The 19,835-nt window shown below is 45.2% G+C and overlaps 1 protein-coding gene across 2 annotated transcripts in view; it reads right to left on the minus strand.

Annotated features, from left to right (window-relative positions):
• The window catches only part of LOC146025831 (uncharacterized), a 54,117-nt gene continuing 34,282 nt past the window's right edge, over positions 1-19,835 (minus strand). For both annotated transcript variants that reach the window (XM_083155920.1, XM_083155919.1), the window contains 8 exons: positions 18,380-18,552; positions 17,923-18,211; positions 15,563-15,717; positions 12,162-12,209; positions 10,383-10,662; positions 9,560-9,714; positions 2,415-2,444; positions 1-1,024 (listed from right to left, as the gene is read on the minus strand). In XM_083155920.1, the coding sequence (XP_083012046.1) occupies positions 417-1,024; positions 2,415-2,444; positions 9,560-9,714; positions 10,383-10,662; positions 12,162-12,209; positions 15,563-15,717; positions 17,923-18,211; positions 18,380-18,552 (1,738 nt within the window). In that variant the 3' untranslated portion in view covers positions 1-416. The remainder of the gene's footprint in view (positions 1,025-2,414; positions 2,445-9,559; positions 9,715-10,382; positions 10,663-12,161; positions 12,210-15,562; positions 15,718-17,922; positions 18,212-18,379; positions 18,553-19,835) is intronic.

A 19,835-nucleotide genomic window follows, 5' to 3' on the forward strand; every position in this document is an offset into this window, starting at 1 on the left:
TTCCAACATCAGGAGTAATGCTTTATTTTAGGTATATAGTAATATTAATGTGTCATTATGATTATCACACAAGATATAAGAAAGATATTACCACTATCTAAAAAATATATCTGTTCATTGCAGTTATTAGAATAATTCTGTTGATCCTTTCAGGATTTCTTTTTTTATTCAACAAACCCAATTTATAGGGTACTTGTTACCTATGCACCTGTGCGCAGTCTGGCGGTATTGGACCCTATGACACCAAAGTGACATCACTCCCCTCTGAGTGAATCCACCAAACGGCCGCATTCACTACATACAGGTGGCATCAGCTCTTGGAAATTGGAGATCGGGGTTTCTGAGAGACTAATCTTCAGTGGCAGAATAGATAGGCACTGGGCATCATAGGTGGCCTAAACCCAGTATATCCTCATTCACTGAGCTTTGACATTTCCATATAAAGTGTATTTAATAGATCTCCAATTGATGACGTTCCCCAGTGGGGCGGCCCAATTATTATTATAGACATTTTGTATGTCGCTGGGCGGTAACACGTAATCCCAGAGATGGACATCTGAGATTTCACCAACAAAACTTTGCTTGTCCTCAAACTTCCCACCCAGTACATCCTGGTCCTGTCCCAGGATCACCATGCCCCCTGGAGAAACTTCATGGCCCTTTTGGTAGATTTTCCTCACAGACTGTTTTCCATTAACCCAAAAGGAGGTCAAGCCCGAAGACGACTGCCAGGTCACACAGATGTGTGTGCCGAGTGCGGTGAGACCAGGTAAGGAGAATATTGCACCATGTTCACTGCTGCCGAGATACAGGGACAGTTGTCCATTGAGCTCTCTCCATACGTTCAGGGAATCCACCCCATTGTTGTAGTAGGAGAATAATATGACCTCCCGGTTTCCTGAGAGCTCAGTGGCAACACGGAGGCAAAGGGTGAAGTGCCTCAGGTCTACGGGTTTGCTTGGGTGTAAGACGGCATAATCCCGGACTCCTTGCTCCAGGAACATCAATGATTTCCCTGTGAGACCTACAATAAAAAGGTGAGATATGTGGAAATCGGCTTTCGGGAGAAATAACGGGGATGTGTAAGAGATTTTACCATTTCACCGTGGGCATTCACTACCAGACACTATAGGATAGATAAAACAGAAAATTGGGGCTGTTGTCCATATCAACCATTAAGATTCTAGCTATCATTTTTCTCTTGAATTCTAGAAAACGAGCTTTTGATTAGCTGCTTTGGGAAACACCACCATTTGCCTGTTTAAGCAGCTTCAGTAAATATACAAATATTCCTTATATTCACAGCAATCTATTCATATAGAACAGCTTTTTGGGGCTATGTACTGTAAGTGGAAGGAGATAAAGTACCAACCAACCAACCAACTCTAAAGGCTCCCATACACGGTGCGATGTTAGTGCTAGGGACCTGCTCCAAAGAGGTGACCTTAACGTGGTGGGCAGGTACATATCTTTGGCCAAATGTATGCTAACAACCTCATAAATGAAATATAAAAGGAATATATGATAGAAGTAATGAGTGCATAGTGCGCCTGCAAACCCCCTCTATGTGCAACCAATCAGCTGCTCTGTATAATTTTATATTATGCAAATTATAGATGTTACTTCAGTGCTGATTGGTTGCCATGGACCACTTCTCTTTTGGATCACTTCTCCTCCCTCACCACTGCTTCATACACCTACCCCAATATCACCATCCGATACTGGATTATGGGGGGAGATGTTTCAAATCTTCTAAAGAGGACAGATGGAGAAATTGCTCGTATGGGCACTTCTGATCCAGCTGTCATGCCCACCGTTAGTAGTAACTCATCACAGGAAAGACAGGTGGAAGCCATGTCTAGCAAGGACACTAAAATCATGCCCATTCAGTAATCGTATTGCCAAAGGTGTCCTGTGAGCCGCCACTGATTTTAAGTTGCCCATACACTGAGCCGATTTCGGCCGATTACGACGAATCGTGGCGTGAAATCAGCCCAAATCGCCTCAATTTGATGTCCCCTCAGGCCATCAAACCACCTGACCTGGAACCTCCTTCCCCAGGGGCAGGCAGTGGGGGTCCGGCCAGAGGGGGGCGGGCAGCTCATAGTAGTGGTGGGCAGCGGGGTCTGTCCGAGCCGCAGCTGGGAGGCTGAAGCTTGTAGTGGCTTTTTGCACGGCGGCGGGATGCGATTGCTGAAGATTTTGAAACGATGGGCCGGGCGTTGATTGGCTGAGAGTTGCCCGCCCCCCGTTACTACCACCAGATGGCCGGACCCTGCTGCCTGCCCCCTCCACCGCAACAGCTCCCCCGGGAGTATTACATGAAATATGTAGAAACATACAAACATGCATTGTACACTACACTGTATTCCCGGAGTAATGGATAGTTGGTACTAGAATGAATTGCCTCTTACCTTCTCCTTGTACAACACCAGGAGGCTTTTCTACAAACAAATAAGAATACAAAAATGAAGTTATAGAACATGTTGATAAATGGTCTGCGTATGAGATTGTCACCAAATGATATGTACCTATATAATACTCAGAATTAGGATTAAAAGTGTAAGAGTAAAATGGAAAACATGCACCAACGAGAATCAGTCTAAAAAGTGTCAGCACCACAGTGTATACTACAAGATATATGCTATTACCTGACTGTACCTCAGCACCACAGTGTATACTACAAGATATATGGTATTACCTGACTGTACCTCAGCACCACAGTGTATACTACAAGATATACGGTATTACCTGACTGTACCTCAGCACCATAGTGTATACTACAAGATATATGGTATTACCTGACTATACCTCAGCACCATAGTGTATACTACAAGATATACAGTATTACTAGGGATGCCAATCCCGGGGAATTTTTTCAATCCCGAAATTTAGAATTGAATAATGCTTATTCCTGGGATACCCGGGATTGAGTTAATCAATTTAATGGTGAACTTTAATCCCCCCTCTAACCCTAAATCAATTGCCCTGCAGTGTACTTACAAGCAGGCAGGAGCTGGACACAGGCAATAGGAGGTGCAATGCAGAGAGAAGCTGGGTGTGCGGCTGTTAGGAGGCGGTGCGCTGATGAGGAGGACCGGGCCGTGTAACGCAGAGGAGAGGACGCGAGCATGCAGCTGTCAGGAGGTGGTGCACAGTAGAAGAGGTCCCGAGCCATGCAACACAGAGGAGAGGACCCGAGCGTGCAGCGGTCAGGAGCTGGTGCACAGTAGAGGAGGTCCCGAGCCGTGCACCATAGTGGAGAGGACCCGAGCTTGCAGCGGTCAGGAGCTGGTGCACAGTAGAGGAGGTCCCAAGCCGTGCAACACAGAGGAGAGGACCCGAGCGTGCAGTGGTCAGGAGCTGGTGCACAGTAGAGGAGGTCCCGAGCCGTGCACCACAGTGGAGAGGACCCGAGCGTGCAGTGGTCAGGAGCTGGTGCACAGTAGAGGAGGTCCCGAGCCGTGCACCACAGTGGAGAGGACCCGAGCGTGCAGTGGTCAGGAGCTGGTGCACAGTAGAGGAGGTCCCGAGCCGTGCACCACAGTGGAGAGGACCCGAGCGTGCAGCGGTCAGGAGCTGGTGCACAGTAGAGGAGGTCCCAAGCCGTGCAACACAGAGGAGAGGACCCGAGCGTGCAGCGGTCAGGAGCTGGTGCACAGTAGAGGAGGTCCCAAGCCGTGCAACACAGAGAGGACCCGAGCGTGCAGCTGTCAGGACCCAGTCCGGAGGTAGTAAGATGTTGATTAGAGGAACTGGAGGATGCCTTGCGGTGATCGTCAGGCAGGCTGCACAGCGTGACCTCTGACATCATGTTACGCTGCGCAAGGCCGGGGTCAGTAGCAGCCGGGAAGTGTCCGCCCCTGCTCCTTATTACACTGATACTTATTATTAAATGACTCCAAGCTAGTGATTTGCTTTAGTTATTATACGGCTCCTTGTTATTACACTTCCCCTAAAAACAGACTCTATTAGGAGTTTGGGCTTTTAGTAAAAGCTGGTAAAGGGATCCTGGTGGTATGGATGGATGGAGAGAGAGAGGGAGGGCTTCATCCATGTGGCCCATTTCAGGTTTTTAGGCCTACAGGCTGAGAGAAGGTACCTGTACCCATAAGAAGCTTGGGGCAGGGACTGATGCGAATGTTCAAATATTCTATATAAAGTGCTGCAGAATACATGTGCGCTATATAAATAACTGGTAATAAATAAATATATTGCACTGCTCCTAGTTATTATTTTGCTACAAGTTATTACAGTGTTCCAAGTTATTACACTTACGTTAGTTATTACACTGCCCCTAGTCAGACAGCCCCCCCCCCCTCCCCCCAGGCTCAAGCAGCAAGGCAGTAACAAATATTAGGTGACTACCTGAAAAAAAGGGGCTCAATTAATATTTATAACAGCCTTGCTGCTCGACGCACAGCAGGTGGAGGCTCCGGCCAGGGTCATGTGACAGTGTGACAGGTTGCGGCCAGACAAACCGCCATGGGGCATGTGTAGTTGGCGGCCGTGCGGGCTGCGTGGACAGAGCGACCCGGGCCCTACCCTCTGTCAGAGTGGCCAGGCCCGGGACAGTTGTCCCCATGGATTCAGTACTGAATCCCGGCGGTCGGGATCCCGGCGTTCAGAATCCCGACGCCGGAATCCCGACAGCCGAAATGCCGACAAGGGGGGGACGTGGATCGCCCCCCCTTGCGGGCTCGCTGCGCTCGCCACGCAGCGGGCCCGGTGCCTCGCTACGCTCGGCACACTAATTTATTCTCCCTCCAGGGGTGTCGTGGACACCCACGGAGGGAGAATGTGTCGGGATTTCGGCGGTCGGGATTCCGGCGTCGGGATTCTGAACGCCGGGATCCCGACCGCCGGGATATTAACTGCATCCCGTCCCCATAGTACCCCCTGATGGCGGCCTTTCCCCTAGTTATTATTATTTATTAACAGTTTCTTATATAGCGCACACATATTCCGCAGCGCTGTACAGAGAATATTTGAACATTCACATCAGTCCCTGCCCCAGTGGAGCTTACACTCTATATTCCCTACCACATGTACACACACACACAGACATTCTAGGGTTAATTTGTTGGGAGCCAATTAACCTACAAGTATATTTTTGGATTGTGGGAGGAAACCGGAGTACCCGGAGGAAACCCACGCAAGCACAGGGAGAATATACAAACTCCACACAGTTAGGGTCATGGTGGGAATCAAACCCATGAACTCAGCGCTGTGAGGCAGTAATGTTAACCATTACATCATCCATACTGTCCTAGTTACTGTATTACACTGCTCCTAATTATTACACTGCCCCTAGTTACTGTATTACACTGCTACTAGTTATTACACTGCTCCTAGTTACTGTATTACACTGCTACTAGTTATTACACTGCTCCTAGTTACTGTATTACACTGCTACTAGTTATTACACTGCCCCTAGTTACTGTATTACACTGCTACTAGTTATTACACTGCCCTAGTTACTGTATTACACTGCTACTAGTTATTAGACTGCTCCTAGTTACTGTATTACAATGTTACTAGTTCTTACACTGCTCCTAGTTACTGTATTACACTGTTACTAGTTCTTACACTGCTCCTAGTTACTGTATTACACTGCCCATAGTTACTGTATTACACTGCTACTAGTTATTACACTGCCCTAGTTACTGTATTACACTGCTACTAGTTATTACACTGCTCCTAGTTACTGTATTACACTGCTACTAGTTATTACACTGCCCTAGTTACTGTATTACACTGTTACTAGTTCTTACAATGCTCCTAGTTACTGTATTACACTGCTACTAGTTCTTACACTGCCCCTAGTTACTGTATTACACTGTGACTAGTTCTTACACTGCTCCTAGTTACTGTATTACACTGCTACTAGTTATTAGACTGCTCCTAGTTACTGTATTACACTGTTACTAGTTCTTACACTGCTCCTAGTTACTGTATTACACTGCCCCTAGTTACTGTATTACACTGCTACTAGTTATTACACTGCCCTAGTTACTGTATTACACTGCTACTAGTTATTACACTGCTCCTAGTTACTGTATTACACTATTACTAGTTATTACACTGCCCTAGTTACTCTATTACACTGCTACTAGTTATTACACTGCTCCTAGTTACTGTATTACACTGCTACTAGTTATTACACTGCCCTAGTTACTGTATTACACTGCTACTAGTTATTACACTGCTCCTAGTTACTGTATTACACTGCTAATAGTTATTACACTGCTCCTAGTTACTGTATTACACTGCTCCTAGTTATTACACTGCTCCTAGTTACTGTATTACACTGCTACTAGAGTACAAGGAGGTTTTTTTGGTCGGTCGCTTTTTGGCCCTGAGGAAGCTATTATCTGCGAAGCGCGTACCGGCTAGCGGTGCGCAGGCAGATGTTTGCTACTTTTGTTATTTTTCTTACTAATGTATTTTGATTGTGTGTAGTTTAACGCTGCGACAGCCCCCATACCCGTGCATATTGTCCAGCATATGCAACCAATTGGAGGCGGCTCCAATTGACCTTGCACAGTCAGTTACCCCGGTGGTGTACCAACACCGGCACGATATTGGAGCGTCTCCACGCTAGAGACTGTACACACTGGGCAATCTGTACTGGCTAAGTGCATAGGAACAGAGGGAGCTTTTTTATCCAGGAAAGAGTGACACACTGTGACAGCCCCTACAACGGTGTTGACTGTCCAGAACGTGTAATCTCTTGGAGGCGGCTCCACCTGGATCATCGCAGTTAGATACCCTGGGGTGCATTGACACCCGTGCAAATCTTAGAGTGTCTTCACGCCAGATAAACGCACACACAGGGCAATCTATGTTGGTTTAGTGCGCCCATCAGAGGGGGTTATAACCTCAGAGGGCTCCTCCTCGAGAGTTAGATTTACAAACTCATCCACAGACTGTGCGAATTTCACAGCGCTAGTGGATCCCCACTGATGGCATTGGGACCTCATTAGGGCAATAATCCCGTATGAACGCACAAGAACCCGTGTCACTAAGAGCTATAATAAGAGGTTTTCTTTAACCCACTCTCAGACACGTTAACTGGCCTGCCAGATTATTATTTCTGGACAGACCAGACACACACTGTCTAAAAAGTGAAATACAGTATTACACAAAAACACCTCTGCAACATCTGCCTGCCACCTTGGTTTTAAAAATTGTGTGAACCCTACCCTTGTTTGTTGTTATATGTTAACATTTTATCTCGCAGTTCTTAAAAGAATTATTAAAAGTTACATTTTACTTCTGTTTGGTGCACCAACACAGGACATCTTTCTTTTTCTCTTGTATTTACACTGCTACTAGTTATTACACTGCTCCTAGTTACTGTATTACACTGCTCATAGTTACTGTATTACACTGCTACTAGTTATTACACTGCTCCTAGTTACTGTATTACACTGCTACTAGTTATTACACTGCTCCTAGTTATTACACTGCTCCTAGTTACTGTATTACACTGCTACTAGTTATTACACTGCTCCTTGTTACTGTATTACACTGCTACTAGTTTTTACACTGCTCCTAGTTACTGTATTACACTGCTACTAGTTATTACACTGCCCTAGTTACTGTATTACACTGCTACTAGTTATTAAACTAATCCTAGTTACTGTATTACACTGCTACTAGTTATTACACTGCTCCTAGTTACTGTATTACACTGCTCCTAGTTACTGTATTACACTGCTACTAGTTATTACACTGCTCCTTGTTACTGTATTACACTGCTACTAGTTTTTACACTGCTCCTAGTTACTGTATTACACTGCTACTAGTTATTACACTGCCCTAGTTACTGTATTACACTGCTACTAGTTATTAAACTAATCCTAGTTACTGTATTACACTGCTACTAGTTATTACACTGCTCCTAGTTATTACACTGCTCCTAGTTACTGTATTACACTGCTACTAGTTATTACACTGCTCCTAGTTACTGTATTACCCTGCTACTAGTTATTACACTGCTCCTAGTTACTGTATTACACTGTTACTAGTTATTACACTCCTCCTAGTTACTGTATTACACTGCTACTAGTTATTACACTGCTCCTAGTTACTGTATTACACTGCTCCTAGTTACTGTATTACACTGCTACTAGTTTTTACACTGCTCCTAGTTACTGTATTACACTGCTACTAGTTATTACACTGCCCTAGTTACTGTATTACACTGCTACTAGTTATTAAACTAATCCTAGTTACTGTATTACACTGCTACTAGTTATTACACTGCTCCTAGTTATTACACTGCTCCTAGTTACTGTATTACACTGCTACTAGTTATTACAATGCTCCTTGTTACTGTATTACACTGCTACTAGTTTTTACACTGCTCCTAGTTACTGTATTACACTGCTACTAGTTATTACACTGCCCTAGTTACTGTATTACACTGCTACTAGTTATTAAACTAATCCTAGTTACTGTATTACACTGCTACTAGTTATTACACTGCTCCTAGTTATTACACTGCTCCTAGTTACTGTATTACACTGCTGCTAGTTATTACACTGCTCCTAGTTACTGTATTACACTGTTACTAGTTATTACACTCCTCCTAGTTACTGTATTACACTGCTGCTAGTTATTACACTGCTCCTAGTTACTGTATTACACTGTTACTAGTTATTACACTCCTCCTAGTTACTGTATTACACTGCTACTAGTTATTACACTCCTCCTAGTTACTGTATTACACTGCTACTAGTTATTACACTGCTCCTAGTTACTGTATTACACTGTTACTAGTTATTACACTCCTCCTAGTTACTGTATTACACTGCTACTAGTTATTACACTGCTCCTTGTTACTGTATTACACTGCTACTAGTTATTACACTGCTCCTAGTTACTGTATTACACTGCTACTAGTTATTACACTGCCCTAGTTACTGTATTACACTGCTACTAGTTATTAAACTAATCCTAGTTACTGTATTACACTGCTACTAGTTATTACACTGCTCCTAGTTATTACACTGCTCCTAGTTACTGTATTACACTGCTGCTAGTTATTACACTGCTCCTAGTTACTGTATTACACTGTTACTAGTTATTACACTCCTCCTAGTTACTGTATTACACTGCTGCTAGTTATTACACTGCTCCTAGTTACTGTATTACACTGTTACTAGTTATTACACTCCTCCTAGTTACTGTATTACACTGCTACTAGTTATTACACTCCTCCTAGTTACTGTATTACACTGCTACTAGTTATTACACTGCTCCTAGTTACTGTATTACACTGTTACTAGTTATTACACTCCTCCTAGTTACTGTATTACACTGCTACTAGTTATTACACTGCTCCTTGTTACTGTATTACACTGCTACTAGTTATTACACTGCTCCTAGTTACTGTATTACACTGCTACTAGTTATTACACTGCCCTAGTTACTGTATTACACTGCTACTAGTTATTACACTGCTCCTAGTTACTGTATTGTGTGCATGTAAATTAATCAACCAACCATAATAACCTCCATGGTACATACAGCACACTCAGGTAACACTTACCACTTAGGTATGATGGAAGGCCGAATACTTGTACTTCGCAGAGTGAGAGCTTCTCTTGGCGGTCTGGTATAGTCACAGTGACATACTTCCCTACCATCGCATTGCAGCTGAATAAGCCAGTCTCTCCGGGACCCAAGGAATAGATGACAGCGCACCTGATCAGAACAGAACAAGTAATCACAAACGCAGATCTGTATATAGTTTCTCTGGTCTGTATACCGTGCCTCAGATATATATATATATATATATATATATATATATATTGTGTCTCTGGTCTGTATGCCGTGCCTCAGATCTATGTATAGTGGGCCTAATTCTTGTTGGCTTGGTAGGAAGTGAATATAGTGCTGTAATGCCACCCAGCTCAATGACCATGTGTCCTGGAGGGGAACATAGCGGGCAGCTGATATGCGGGGATGTCAGCTGCCCGCCCCCAGCACCCGCGTCGTCAGCCCTTTAACATGAGAATGCCCATGAATCGCTGGGTGTTCCCATGGGAGCGACTACCCGCCCCCTGCCCACACTGATGGGTGCCAGCGCCCGGCGAACACTCTGTTTGTCGCGGCCGCTCGCACACGGCACATGTGCAGGAAAGAAACATTGTGCACCCGTGCGGATTTGCATGGGTGCGCATGGACATAAGGTCCTATGTGTACATCCCTTTAAAGTGTGTATCCAGATATGGTCCAGTGATTTCCCTGCTGGACCTGGCCTTTATAGGTTGTATTAGTTCCTCAGCATCATGAAAACATAGATGTCTCTATTACTGTACAGTAATAGAGTATTGTAGTATTGTGCTCATAGTTAGGAAGTTGTACAGTACCTGGGGTTTTCTCTCCATTCCTTGGAGTTTCCAATTCTTATCTCTGCGTTGTTAATACGTTCCCAGCAGCAGTCTCGTCTATTAGTGATGGCCACGGAGAAGACAGTGGAGACACTTTTCAGGGCCACCGTCCACCATGGGCTCATCTCCTGCACAGTCTGACTGCACTGTATGTGAGAGTAGTTACTGGCCAGAGAACCGTCTATGGCGTTCCTTGGTTCCCCAAAGTAGTTGTAGAGACTGGACTGAGACGATTGCCCTTGCAATGCCAAATTTGGCGCTGGAGGATTATATCACACACAACATAAACGTAGTGTAATACATGATTAACGGACCTATGTACCAAGCCTTCATATCTCATTCAGGTCCGGTTGTCGCTGTGGACCCTATTTACACCTGACAATTATCGATACGCCGCACATACGTAAGGTTTGCAGCATGCATGTGGGAGGCCGCCCTGCGATGAAAGCCTGCAAATATTTCTATACGCGCTCCATCCGCAAGGCGACTGGCAGGAAGTAGGCGTCTGGGGGTGGTAACCAGCAGTATAGTGGGAGTGGTTATAAAAATGTAGGCGTACCTAGGAAAATGTGGGGAGTGTCCGGGAAAATGCTAGGCGGATGTGTGATGTCAGCAACAGGCCGGATACGCCTTCATCTATCGCACCGCCAAGTAAGTTTCTGCCCACTCTGAGCCTGTGATGACTGGTGCAGATGCAGCGGCCGGCTTGCACGGACCCATGGGTCACACAGCCGGTCGATGGAGCGGGGGAAGATCCAATACTGTGTACTTAAATGCAACTTTGATCAGTAATGCAGCAGGAGGTATGGGCGCCCCCTACTGTTTTACTATAGTAATGCTGTATGGCGCCCCCTGTTGTATTACTATAGTAATGCTGTATGGCGCCCCCTGCTGTATTACTATAGTAATGCTGTGCTGTATGGCGCCCCCTGCTGTATTACTATAGTAATGCTGTATGGCGCCCCCTGCTGTTTTACTATAGTAATGCTGTATGGCGCCCCCTACTGTATTACTATAGTAATGCTGTATGGCGCCCCCTGCTGTTTTACTATAGTAATGCTGTATGGCGCCCTCTGTTGTATTACTATAGTAATGCTGTATGGCGCCCCCTGCTGTATTACTATAGTAATGCTGTATGGCGCCCCCTGCTGTATTACTATAGTAATGCTGTATGGCGCCCCCTACTGTATTACTATAGTAATGCTGTATGGCGCCCCCTACTGTTTTACTATAGTAATGCTGTATGGCGCCCCCTACTGTTTTACTATAGTAATGCTGTATGGCGCCCCCTGCTGTATTAATGCTATCACAGCTGTGTCTATGTAAAGGCCCATACACATTGGGCGACTTTGAGCTGGAAGCCGCCCAGTTTACTTGTTTGAGCTGCTTTCAGCCGCCCAGTGTGTACGGGGCAGCAATGAGCGGTGAGTGCTGGTGCGCGCTCTCGCATCATCACTGGCCCGGCCGCGCATCTGCTGGTATTACCAGCAGATGCGCGAGGGAGTGGAAGGCTTTCCATAGTGTCCTGCTATGGAAAGTCATCTACCCCGGGGAAAATCGCTAAAACGGGTGAAAATCACTAAGGGTGTATTCACTGCACCTTTTTCAGCCCAGTGATTTTCCCCATCATCGTTCTCCATACACAATGGGCAAAATTACCCGGTGTGTATGGACCTTAAGCAGCAATAGCACCTCCAACCACATCTGCATAAGGGCCCTGTCCTGCTATACATATTGTTTTGCCAGATGAAACATTACCTCCGTGTGGAGTTTTTAGAACTTGCCGATCTCCATCCAGAGAATGTCCTAGAACAAAAAATAATAATTAAAGTTAATTAACAATTAGAAGTTTTGATCTGGATCGTCTGCACATATGAGATTCGCATGTCAGCATTCAGATAATACATTAATACTAAAGGACAAAGTTATGCTTGGTGAAGGACACATTTAGGGGGTCATTATGGCTGATTCGCTCCCCCACGCGTCCGCACGCGGAGGAGGTGTGCCAGGGGCGGGCGACAGACGTCACGTGACGTCATCCGTCCGCCCCGTCTTATGCTGGCCACACATCAGACCAACTTTCCTCCAACCATTCAACTAGTTGCTTGGATGGAATAAAAATATGGTAGTGTATGGGAGCAAGGGACAATCAGAAATGTGCTCACAAACCCAGGAAGATGGACAAAAACATGGTGGTCAAATTGTTTAAATCACACAGGTTCAACTACAGCACCTGTAGTTGAACTACGTGCCTGAGCGACAATTTTTGTCCTTATCCAGATTTTGGGAGCAAATTTCTGAAGTAAATATTACATTTGCTCCTATCTAGTACCAGATTTTTATTCCATCCAAGCAACTAGTTGGATGGTTGGAGGAAAGTTGGTCTGATGTGTGGCCAGCATTAGGCCGGAAGCCCGCAGATAGGAGTCAGTCTCCACTGACTTATATTTGTGTGGAAGGGGGGGGAGGGTATCATTCCCACAAGACAGAAAATAGTGACCGGACCCCTAATGCATCCACTGGAATATATTGGTTTCTAGGGAACATGGGTGTGCTACCCTTGGACACGGCAGAATTACACGAAAAAAGAAGAGAAAGAAGAAGAGTGTCCTTTAGGTGGGTGCACCTCTAATAAACTGACTTTTAAGAATTAACCTTTATTATTTATTTATTAAAAGGCTGCGAAAAAATGATTTTAAAAAACATATATCGACATATACAGTTGGGATGACACACATAAAACAAAGGTGGCGGGCAGGGATTGCTCTGTTATAATCTTTATTGACAAATATGTAGGATGTTACATTCAACAGTGTTTCAGACAGGCTGATCCGTGCAGTGGATTGGTGGTTTCAATACTAATACCAATCTCTTCCTGCTGCCTGGATCTATGTTTGTCTGAACTGGGTAATCGTACCCCAGTATGTCACAATTAGCTCCAATGAGTTTGGTGTGAAAGGGTTGTTGGCCATGGGTTGCACCCAATATAGTGGGGTGCACACCGGGAAATCAACCCGGGTCTCCCAGATAAAGGTAGGCTAGAGTGTTACTGTATAAACCTCAACAAAAAGCCTAAATAGGGGCTAACTGGGTGGTGTCACTGTTGGTCACTCAAACTGCCACCATATGAGGTAATGTGCAGATTAGCAACTCCTCCAGAGCACAATATCTCAGCACTAGGTGTATCTTGGACCAGTATTTTATATATTATTATTTGCACATGCTGCCACCAAATGGTAATCTGCAGATCGATAAAGTGCACGTGGTCTCTGGATAATTATGTGGGGTGTCGCTCTGTAAAGTATCAGAGGGACCTCAACCCCTGGGGATAACCCTAGTGGAGGCTATCTCAGTGCTGGATAGATCTGTGCGTGTTACTCTGCTACTAAACCCACTGCCACCATGAATGGTAATCTGCAGATAGGTAAGTATGAACAGGGCAACTACACCAGGAGTGTCCCACTGATAGATATATGGGGAATCTCAAACACTGGAGGCACATCTGCTGGTCTCTTGCTGGGAGCACACCACGGAGTTAGAGCCCTGATAAGGGCTTCAGTGACAGGTCACTGCTGGAACGTACAGTCAATCAAAATGCATTGTATAGAAAATAATAAAGAGAGCAATCACAACTGCCCGCGCACCGCTAGGCGGCACACGCTTCGCAGTTCAGCTTCCTCACCTTTATCTGGGAGACCCGGGTTGATTTCCCAGTGTGCACCCCACTATATTGGGTGCAACCCACGGGCAACAACCCTTACTTTTCACACCAAACTCATTGGAGCTAATTGTGACATACTGGGGTACGATTACCCAGTTCAGACAAACATAGATCCAGGCAGCAGGAAGAGATTGGTATTAGTATTGAAACCACCAATCCACTGCACGGATCAGCCTGTCTGAAACACTGTTGAATGTAACATCCTACATATTTGTCAATAAAGATTATAACAGAGCAATCCCTGCCCGCCACCTTTGTTTTATGTGTGTCATCCCAACTGTATATGTCGATATATGTTTTTAAAATCATTTTTTTCGCAGCCTTTTAATAAATAAATAATAAAGGTTAATTCTTAAAAGTCAGTTTATTAGAGGTGCACCCACCTAAAGGACACTCTTCTTCTTTCTCTTCTTTTTTCTTATATTTGTGTGGCCTGAAGAAATCATTCGATGGTCGGCGACTATCGAAATGATTTGTCGACATGCGAGTTGACATGGTTGCGAGGGGATACGGCGGTGGAGAGACAGGCACTCCAGGACTCCTTGCAGCAGAATGTGCAAAGCCTGCGATGCCCACTTATAGCATCCATACAGGCTGTAATGGGATGCGGCCATTTGGTCTACAGCATGATGGTCGACAGTCATTAGGTCGACATGAGAAAAGGTCAACATGGGTCTAGGTCGAAAGGTCATTAGTTCGACAGGTCATTAGTTTGACAGTGTCTAGGTTGACAGCCAAAAAAAGGTCGACGTGGGGTTTTTCCCACTGTTTTTTGAGCTGACATGTGCCGACAGGGGGTATTTCATGCCCTACCATCCACTAGGGTGTGGTGGGAGAATAAAATAGTGTGCCGGTTACCACCACAAACACCGTCCTCCTGTCAATCAACTTGCGTACAGCCAGTGCTCAAAAAGCATGATCTCACGCATGCGCGCTACTACAATCCGTGCGCAGTCTATCGATAATCGCCCGGCCTGTGAATTCGCATCAGGTCTGGATAACCACTTAGACGTCACCATCGGTTGCATCATCAGACATTGCACCAGCCCTGTGGCAAGTGCGGCCTCATTGGCTGACCACGACCTCCTAATTTGCATGCAGCTGCTTGTGCCGAAGCCCCCACAAGGCATCCACAATACGCACACAGAATGGACATTTCTTGTGTGTGTTCCTAGTCACCTCCCAGTCACCGCACTGAGGAGCTAACTGACGTCTGGAAGTATCTTTACACTGGTCTGTAATGTACCGATGTTCACAAACAGGTCCTGCAACATCATAAGCAGCCTGGCATCAGACTATCCGTGATTGGTTGTTCAAGGACATTTTGTGGCAGGGAGGGGCAGCGATGGCCTCAGTCTGTGATATCGGTGGCGCCTTACCGCCGATTTGGGGCAGGATTTGCTTTAGGTTTCTCTGTTTGGCAACATGTGATTCTCACCATTGGTTGTTTCAAGGACCCCAAAGACCTGCACTTCACAGAGAATAAGATGTTCTCTTCGTCCCGGAATTGTCACTGTCACATACTGGCCGGCCATTCCATCGCAGGAAAAGAAGAGGGACTCTCCAGATTCCATGGATGATATTACCCCACATCTGTAGATACAACTCATTGGTCAACAAGGTAAATATATGAAACAAGATCACTTATTACTACATTTCCAGAAGAGGGCAATAGAATTACCAGTAGGGGCAATAGAATTTCCAGTAGGGGGTAATAGAAATCCTTCCTCTGTTGTTAAAGGTCTAGGTTGTTTTCTCTCCCAAATGTCCCAACTTTTGGATATATGTAAAGTGGGACTCTGGGCGCCGCGCTCCCGGTAAGGGGCGCGACTATTCAAAAGGGGACATGGCTTCACGGTAATGATGGTCCCACGAGGCCATGCCCATGTTTTGCCACCTTGGGTGTATGGCCAGAGCTCTGTGAGCTGCTGGCCATACCCCTGCCCCCCTACCTGCTGTGAATAGACAATGTGCACATGGGACGGTCCCATGAAAATCGAAATAGTTGGGAGATATGCCAGTGTGTTGCTATCCAGATATCGAGGTAGGAAATGCCCTGGAATTCTCTGATTTCTAAGAAGCCCGACATGGGAACATGGACATGGACTTGGGAAAACAGGACATAATGTTTTGCCTTTTGTTCACTCGTGCATTATTTAGGGGAATCTTCTGTGGTCCTATATTTGTTTGGTGTCTCCTGGATGGACAGATTTATTTCCTCAGTTCAAAAAAAACTGGTAGAAGATATGACTTCTGTCTAAAAAGTTCAGGTGTCTGTTTCTCTGTGATTGGGTTAGAATAGATTATAAATTCCTATGGGACAGTGTGAGGCCTTCAGCTGAGGCCTTTAGCAAATGTTTGTTATACTGTGCAGTGTGCGTCTATCTTATTTCTGTTCACAGTGATTCATGTTATCAGCCCCATCTAGTGGTCAGTTAGTAGTACTGTAGCTCAATGGTGAACCTCTCAGGCCATCATAGCAGTTCATGGTCCAAGCCAGACAAGACATGTGTATAAAGGGCCGTTCAAGTCAAAATTATGGCTCTCTGTATATGACGTTTGGCGAGCTGGATATAACATATGGCGAGCTGGATATTATGTATGGCGAGCTGGTAATGATATATGGCAAGGAGGATATGATGTATGGCAAGCTGGATATGATATATGGCGAGCTGGATATGACGTATGGCGAGCTGGATATGATATATGGCGAGCTGGATATGATATATGGCAATCTGGATATGATATATGGCAAGCTGGATATGACGTATGGCGAGGAGGAAATGATATATGGCAAGCTGGATATAATATATGGCGAGGAGGATATGACGTATGGCGAGGAGGATATGATATATGGCAAGCTGGATATAATATATGGCGAGGAGGATATGATATATGACGAGGAGGATATGACGTATGGCGAGCTGGATATGATATATGGCGAGGAGGATATTATATAAGGCGAGCTGGATATAATATATGGCGAGGAGGATATGATATATGGCGAGCTGGATATGATATATGGCGAGGAGGATATTATATAAGGCGAGCTGGATATGACATATGATGAGCTAGATGTAAGTGTGCCCCCAGCAAAAAGATTGTTTCTCTTACCCCTACTGCAAACCTGCAGGGACGCTTGTTCCCGTGTTCATGACTTCCCAGCAGCTCTGACAGACTGAACGCCACAACTTTCCAAGAGCACAGCTTAACTAGGAGAGCTGTGATTGGATAACAAAGTCATGCGCTTTTCAGTATATGTTATACTCCCAAAAAATTGGACATATTCATAGCCAGCTTGTCATCCATTTTATCCAGCTCGTCATATGTCATATATGCATTGTCATACCCAGCTCGCCATACATCATATCCGTCTCCCTATACATCATATCCAGCTTGCCCTACGTCATATCCAGCTTGTCATACCCAGCTCGCCATATGTCATATCCGTCTCCCTATACATCAAATCCAGATCACCATACATTATATCCGTCTCGCTATACATCATACCCAGCTCACCATACATCATATCCGTCTCGCTATACATCATACCCAGCTCGCCATACATTATATCTGTCTCACTATACATCATACCCAGCTCGCCATACGTCATATCCGTCTCGACATACATCATATCCAGCTCGCCATACATTATATCCGTCTCGCTATACATTATATCCAGCTCACCATACATCATATCCAGCTCACCATACGTCATATCCAACATATTCAGGGAGCCGTAATTTTGACTTGAAACACAAATGACTTCAGCACTGGACAAATGTTGAAGAGACTGACCTCGGATTTAACGTCCCCCCATTTTCCGGCGAGCTACCGATGCGGATCTCAGCTCCAATAATCCGGTCCTGACAGCATTCCAACACCCGATTGGTGATGACTACAGAGAAGACTTTGTAGGCTGACAGTAGGTCCAACATCCACCACGGTGAGACTTCTCGTTGCGTGATGGAACATTGAGACATAATGTGATTGTTTGCTAACGAGCCGTCATTGGCATTTTCAGCATTTCCCGAAGATGAAAATGTGCTAGATTGGGTGGCGATGCCATTAAGAGCCACATTATGGTCTGAAAAAAATATGACATAATTCAATATGCATTTTATGCAATACAATAATTGACTAAATTGGCAAAAAGTCATATAAAACATATTTGCATTGGAGAAGGTTGACGCAGCACTTTGGAATACTTTTTACACGTGTTTCACCAGGGTCAGAGCACCCACATACCACTTACACATTTCTTGTTTCCCTTCTCCAGTTGGTTCAGCGAACACTTGAACTTCACATAAAATCAGCGACTCCTTGCGGTCAGGAACAGTGATCGAGACAAAGCGACCTTCCATGCCATCGCAATCAAAAGAGACAGTCTCTCCGTTCCCGAAGCTGTTCCCGACGATCTTAGTGCACCTGGACCAATAGACATGATTGTTTCTAAACAACAGAAAGCTAAGTGCACAATGCCATGCAAATCAAATTCTGAGCGCATAAAGGGGAATGCATAGCAATGTTCCCTCTAATTTTACGAAGGCTGTGTGCGGCTAAAGATTTTGGCTGTGCAACTTTGGAATGAATTTTACATTTTTGTGCGTCACTTATATATAACTGGAAAATGACGTTCAGCATTTGTGTTAACTTTACTTCAAAATTATATTAAACATTTAAACATTCAAAATACAGTACACAATGTAGTTAATGGGTGAAACACACATTAATTGAGTCCACAACTGCAAAAAGGGACCACTGCTGCTTTGTGCGCTCAGTTGTAATGTCTGTGCGCACGCTCGTCAAGGAGTGTGCGCGCGCACGTGCGCACAGCTTAGAGGGAACACTGATGCATAGGCCACATCTTTAGAGCAGAGTACATTTTATAGTATGTACAGTATCTTATTATGCCAACACCAGAATGTCGACATGAATGTTCAGGGCTGCCATTACAAATTGTGGGGCCCCTTCTGGTTATTTTCTGACTTTGTTGAAGCCCATGGTATTCTACCTGTGATACAGATGGAGTGCCTTTCAGCCAGCCCTGGGGCTCACCAGATTGCCTCCACTGGCCAGATGGCGCTCCATCTGACTGGGACACGTGAGCTACCGCGTGGCGGGGGATGCGAACCCTGCCCGTCTCCGCTTCAGGAAGACGGGCAGGGAGAAAGCGGGGAGGTGGGGGACCACGTCGGGGACCGGCGGCGAGGTGGCAGGGACCGGAGGGAGCTCTGTTAGAAGGGGATGCACGTGCGTCTCTTGTGCGCGCATCCCCTTCCGTCGGCTGGCGGTTGGTGATCCGACCGCTAGACTCCCGCTGAATGAAGCATGCTCCATCTGTATCTCAATATATTTTCCCCTTACTGTTATGTTTCATTTATTTCATTGTCTATACAAATTCAGCTGTTTTACTTTATCGTAAAATGTTTGTATTTCGCTCTTTATTCTCCTGTCAATAAATAAAAAAATAAAAACAAATTGTGGGGCCCAGCACAAAAGAAACAGACAGGGCCCTTTTCACCTGGATTTCTCCTTGATCATAGAACAGGCTCAAAACTGCAAGTCCAGCGGTAACGTACGTGTGGCATAGCCTTACTTACTGAAGGGCGCAATTAATTTGCAGCTAATTGAATCTTGTGGAAACAGAAAATATATATTTTTTGGTACTCTTTACCTAGAACGGCGCCCACGATTGAAATCGCGGGCAT

Source organism: Crinia signifera, chromosome 8, assembly GCF_055691185.1.
Source record: "Crinia signifera chromosome 8, ASM5569118v1, whole genome shotgun sequence".
In the NCBI taxonomy this organism is placed as follows: domain Eukaryota; kingdom Metazoa; phylum Chordata; class Amphibia; order Anura; family Myobatrachidae; genus Crinia; species Crinia signifera.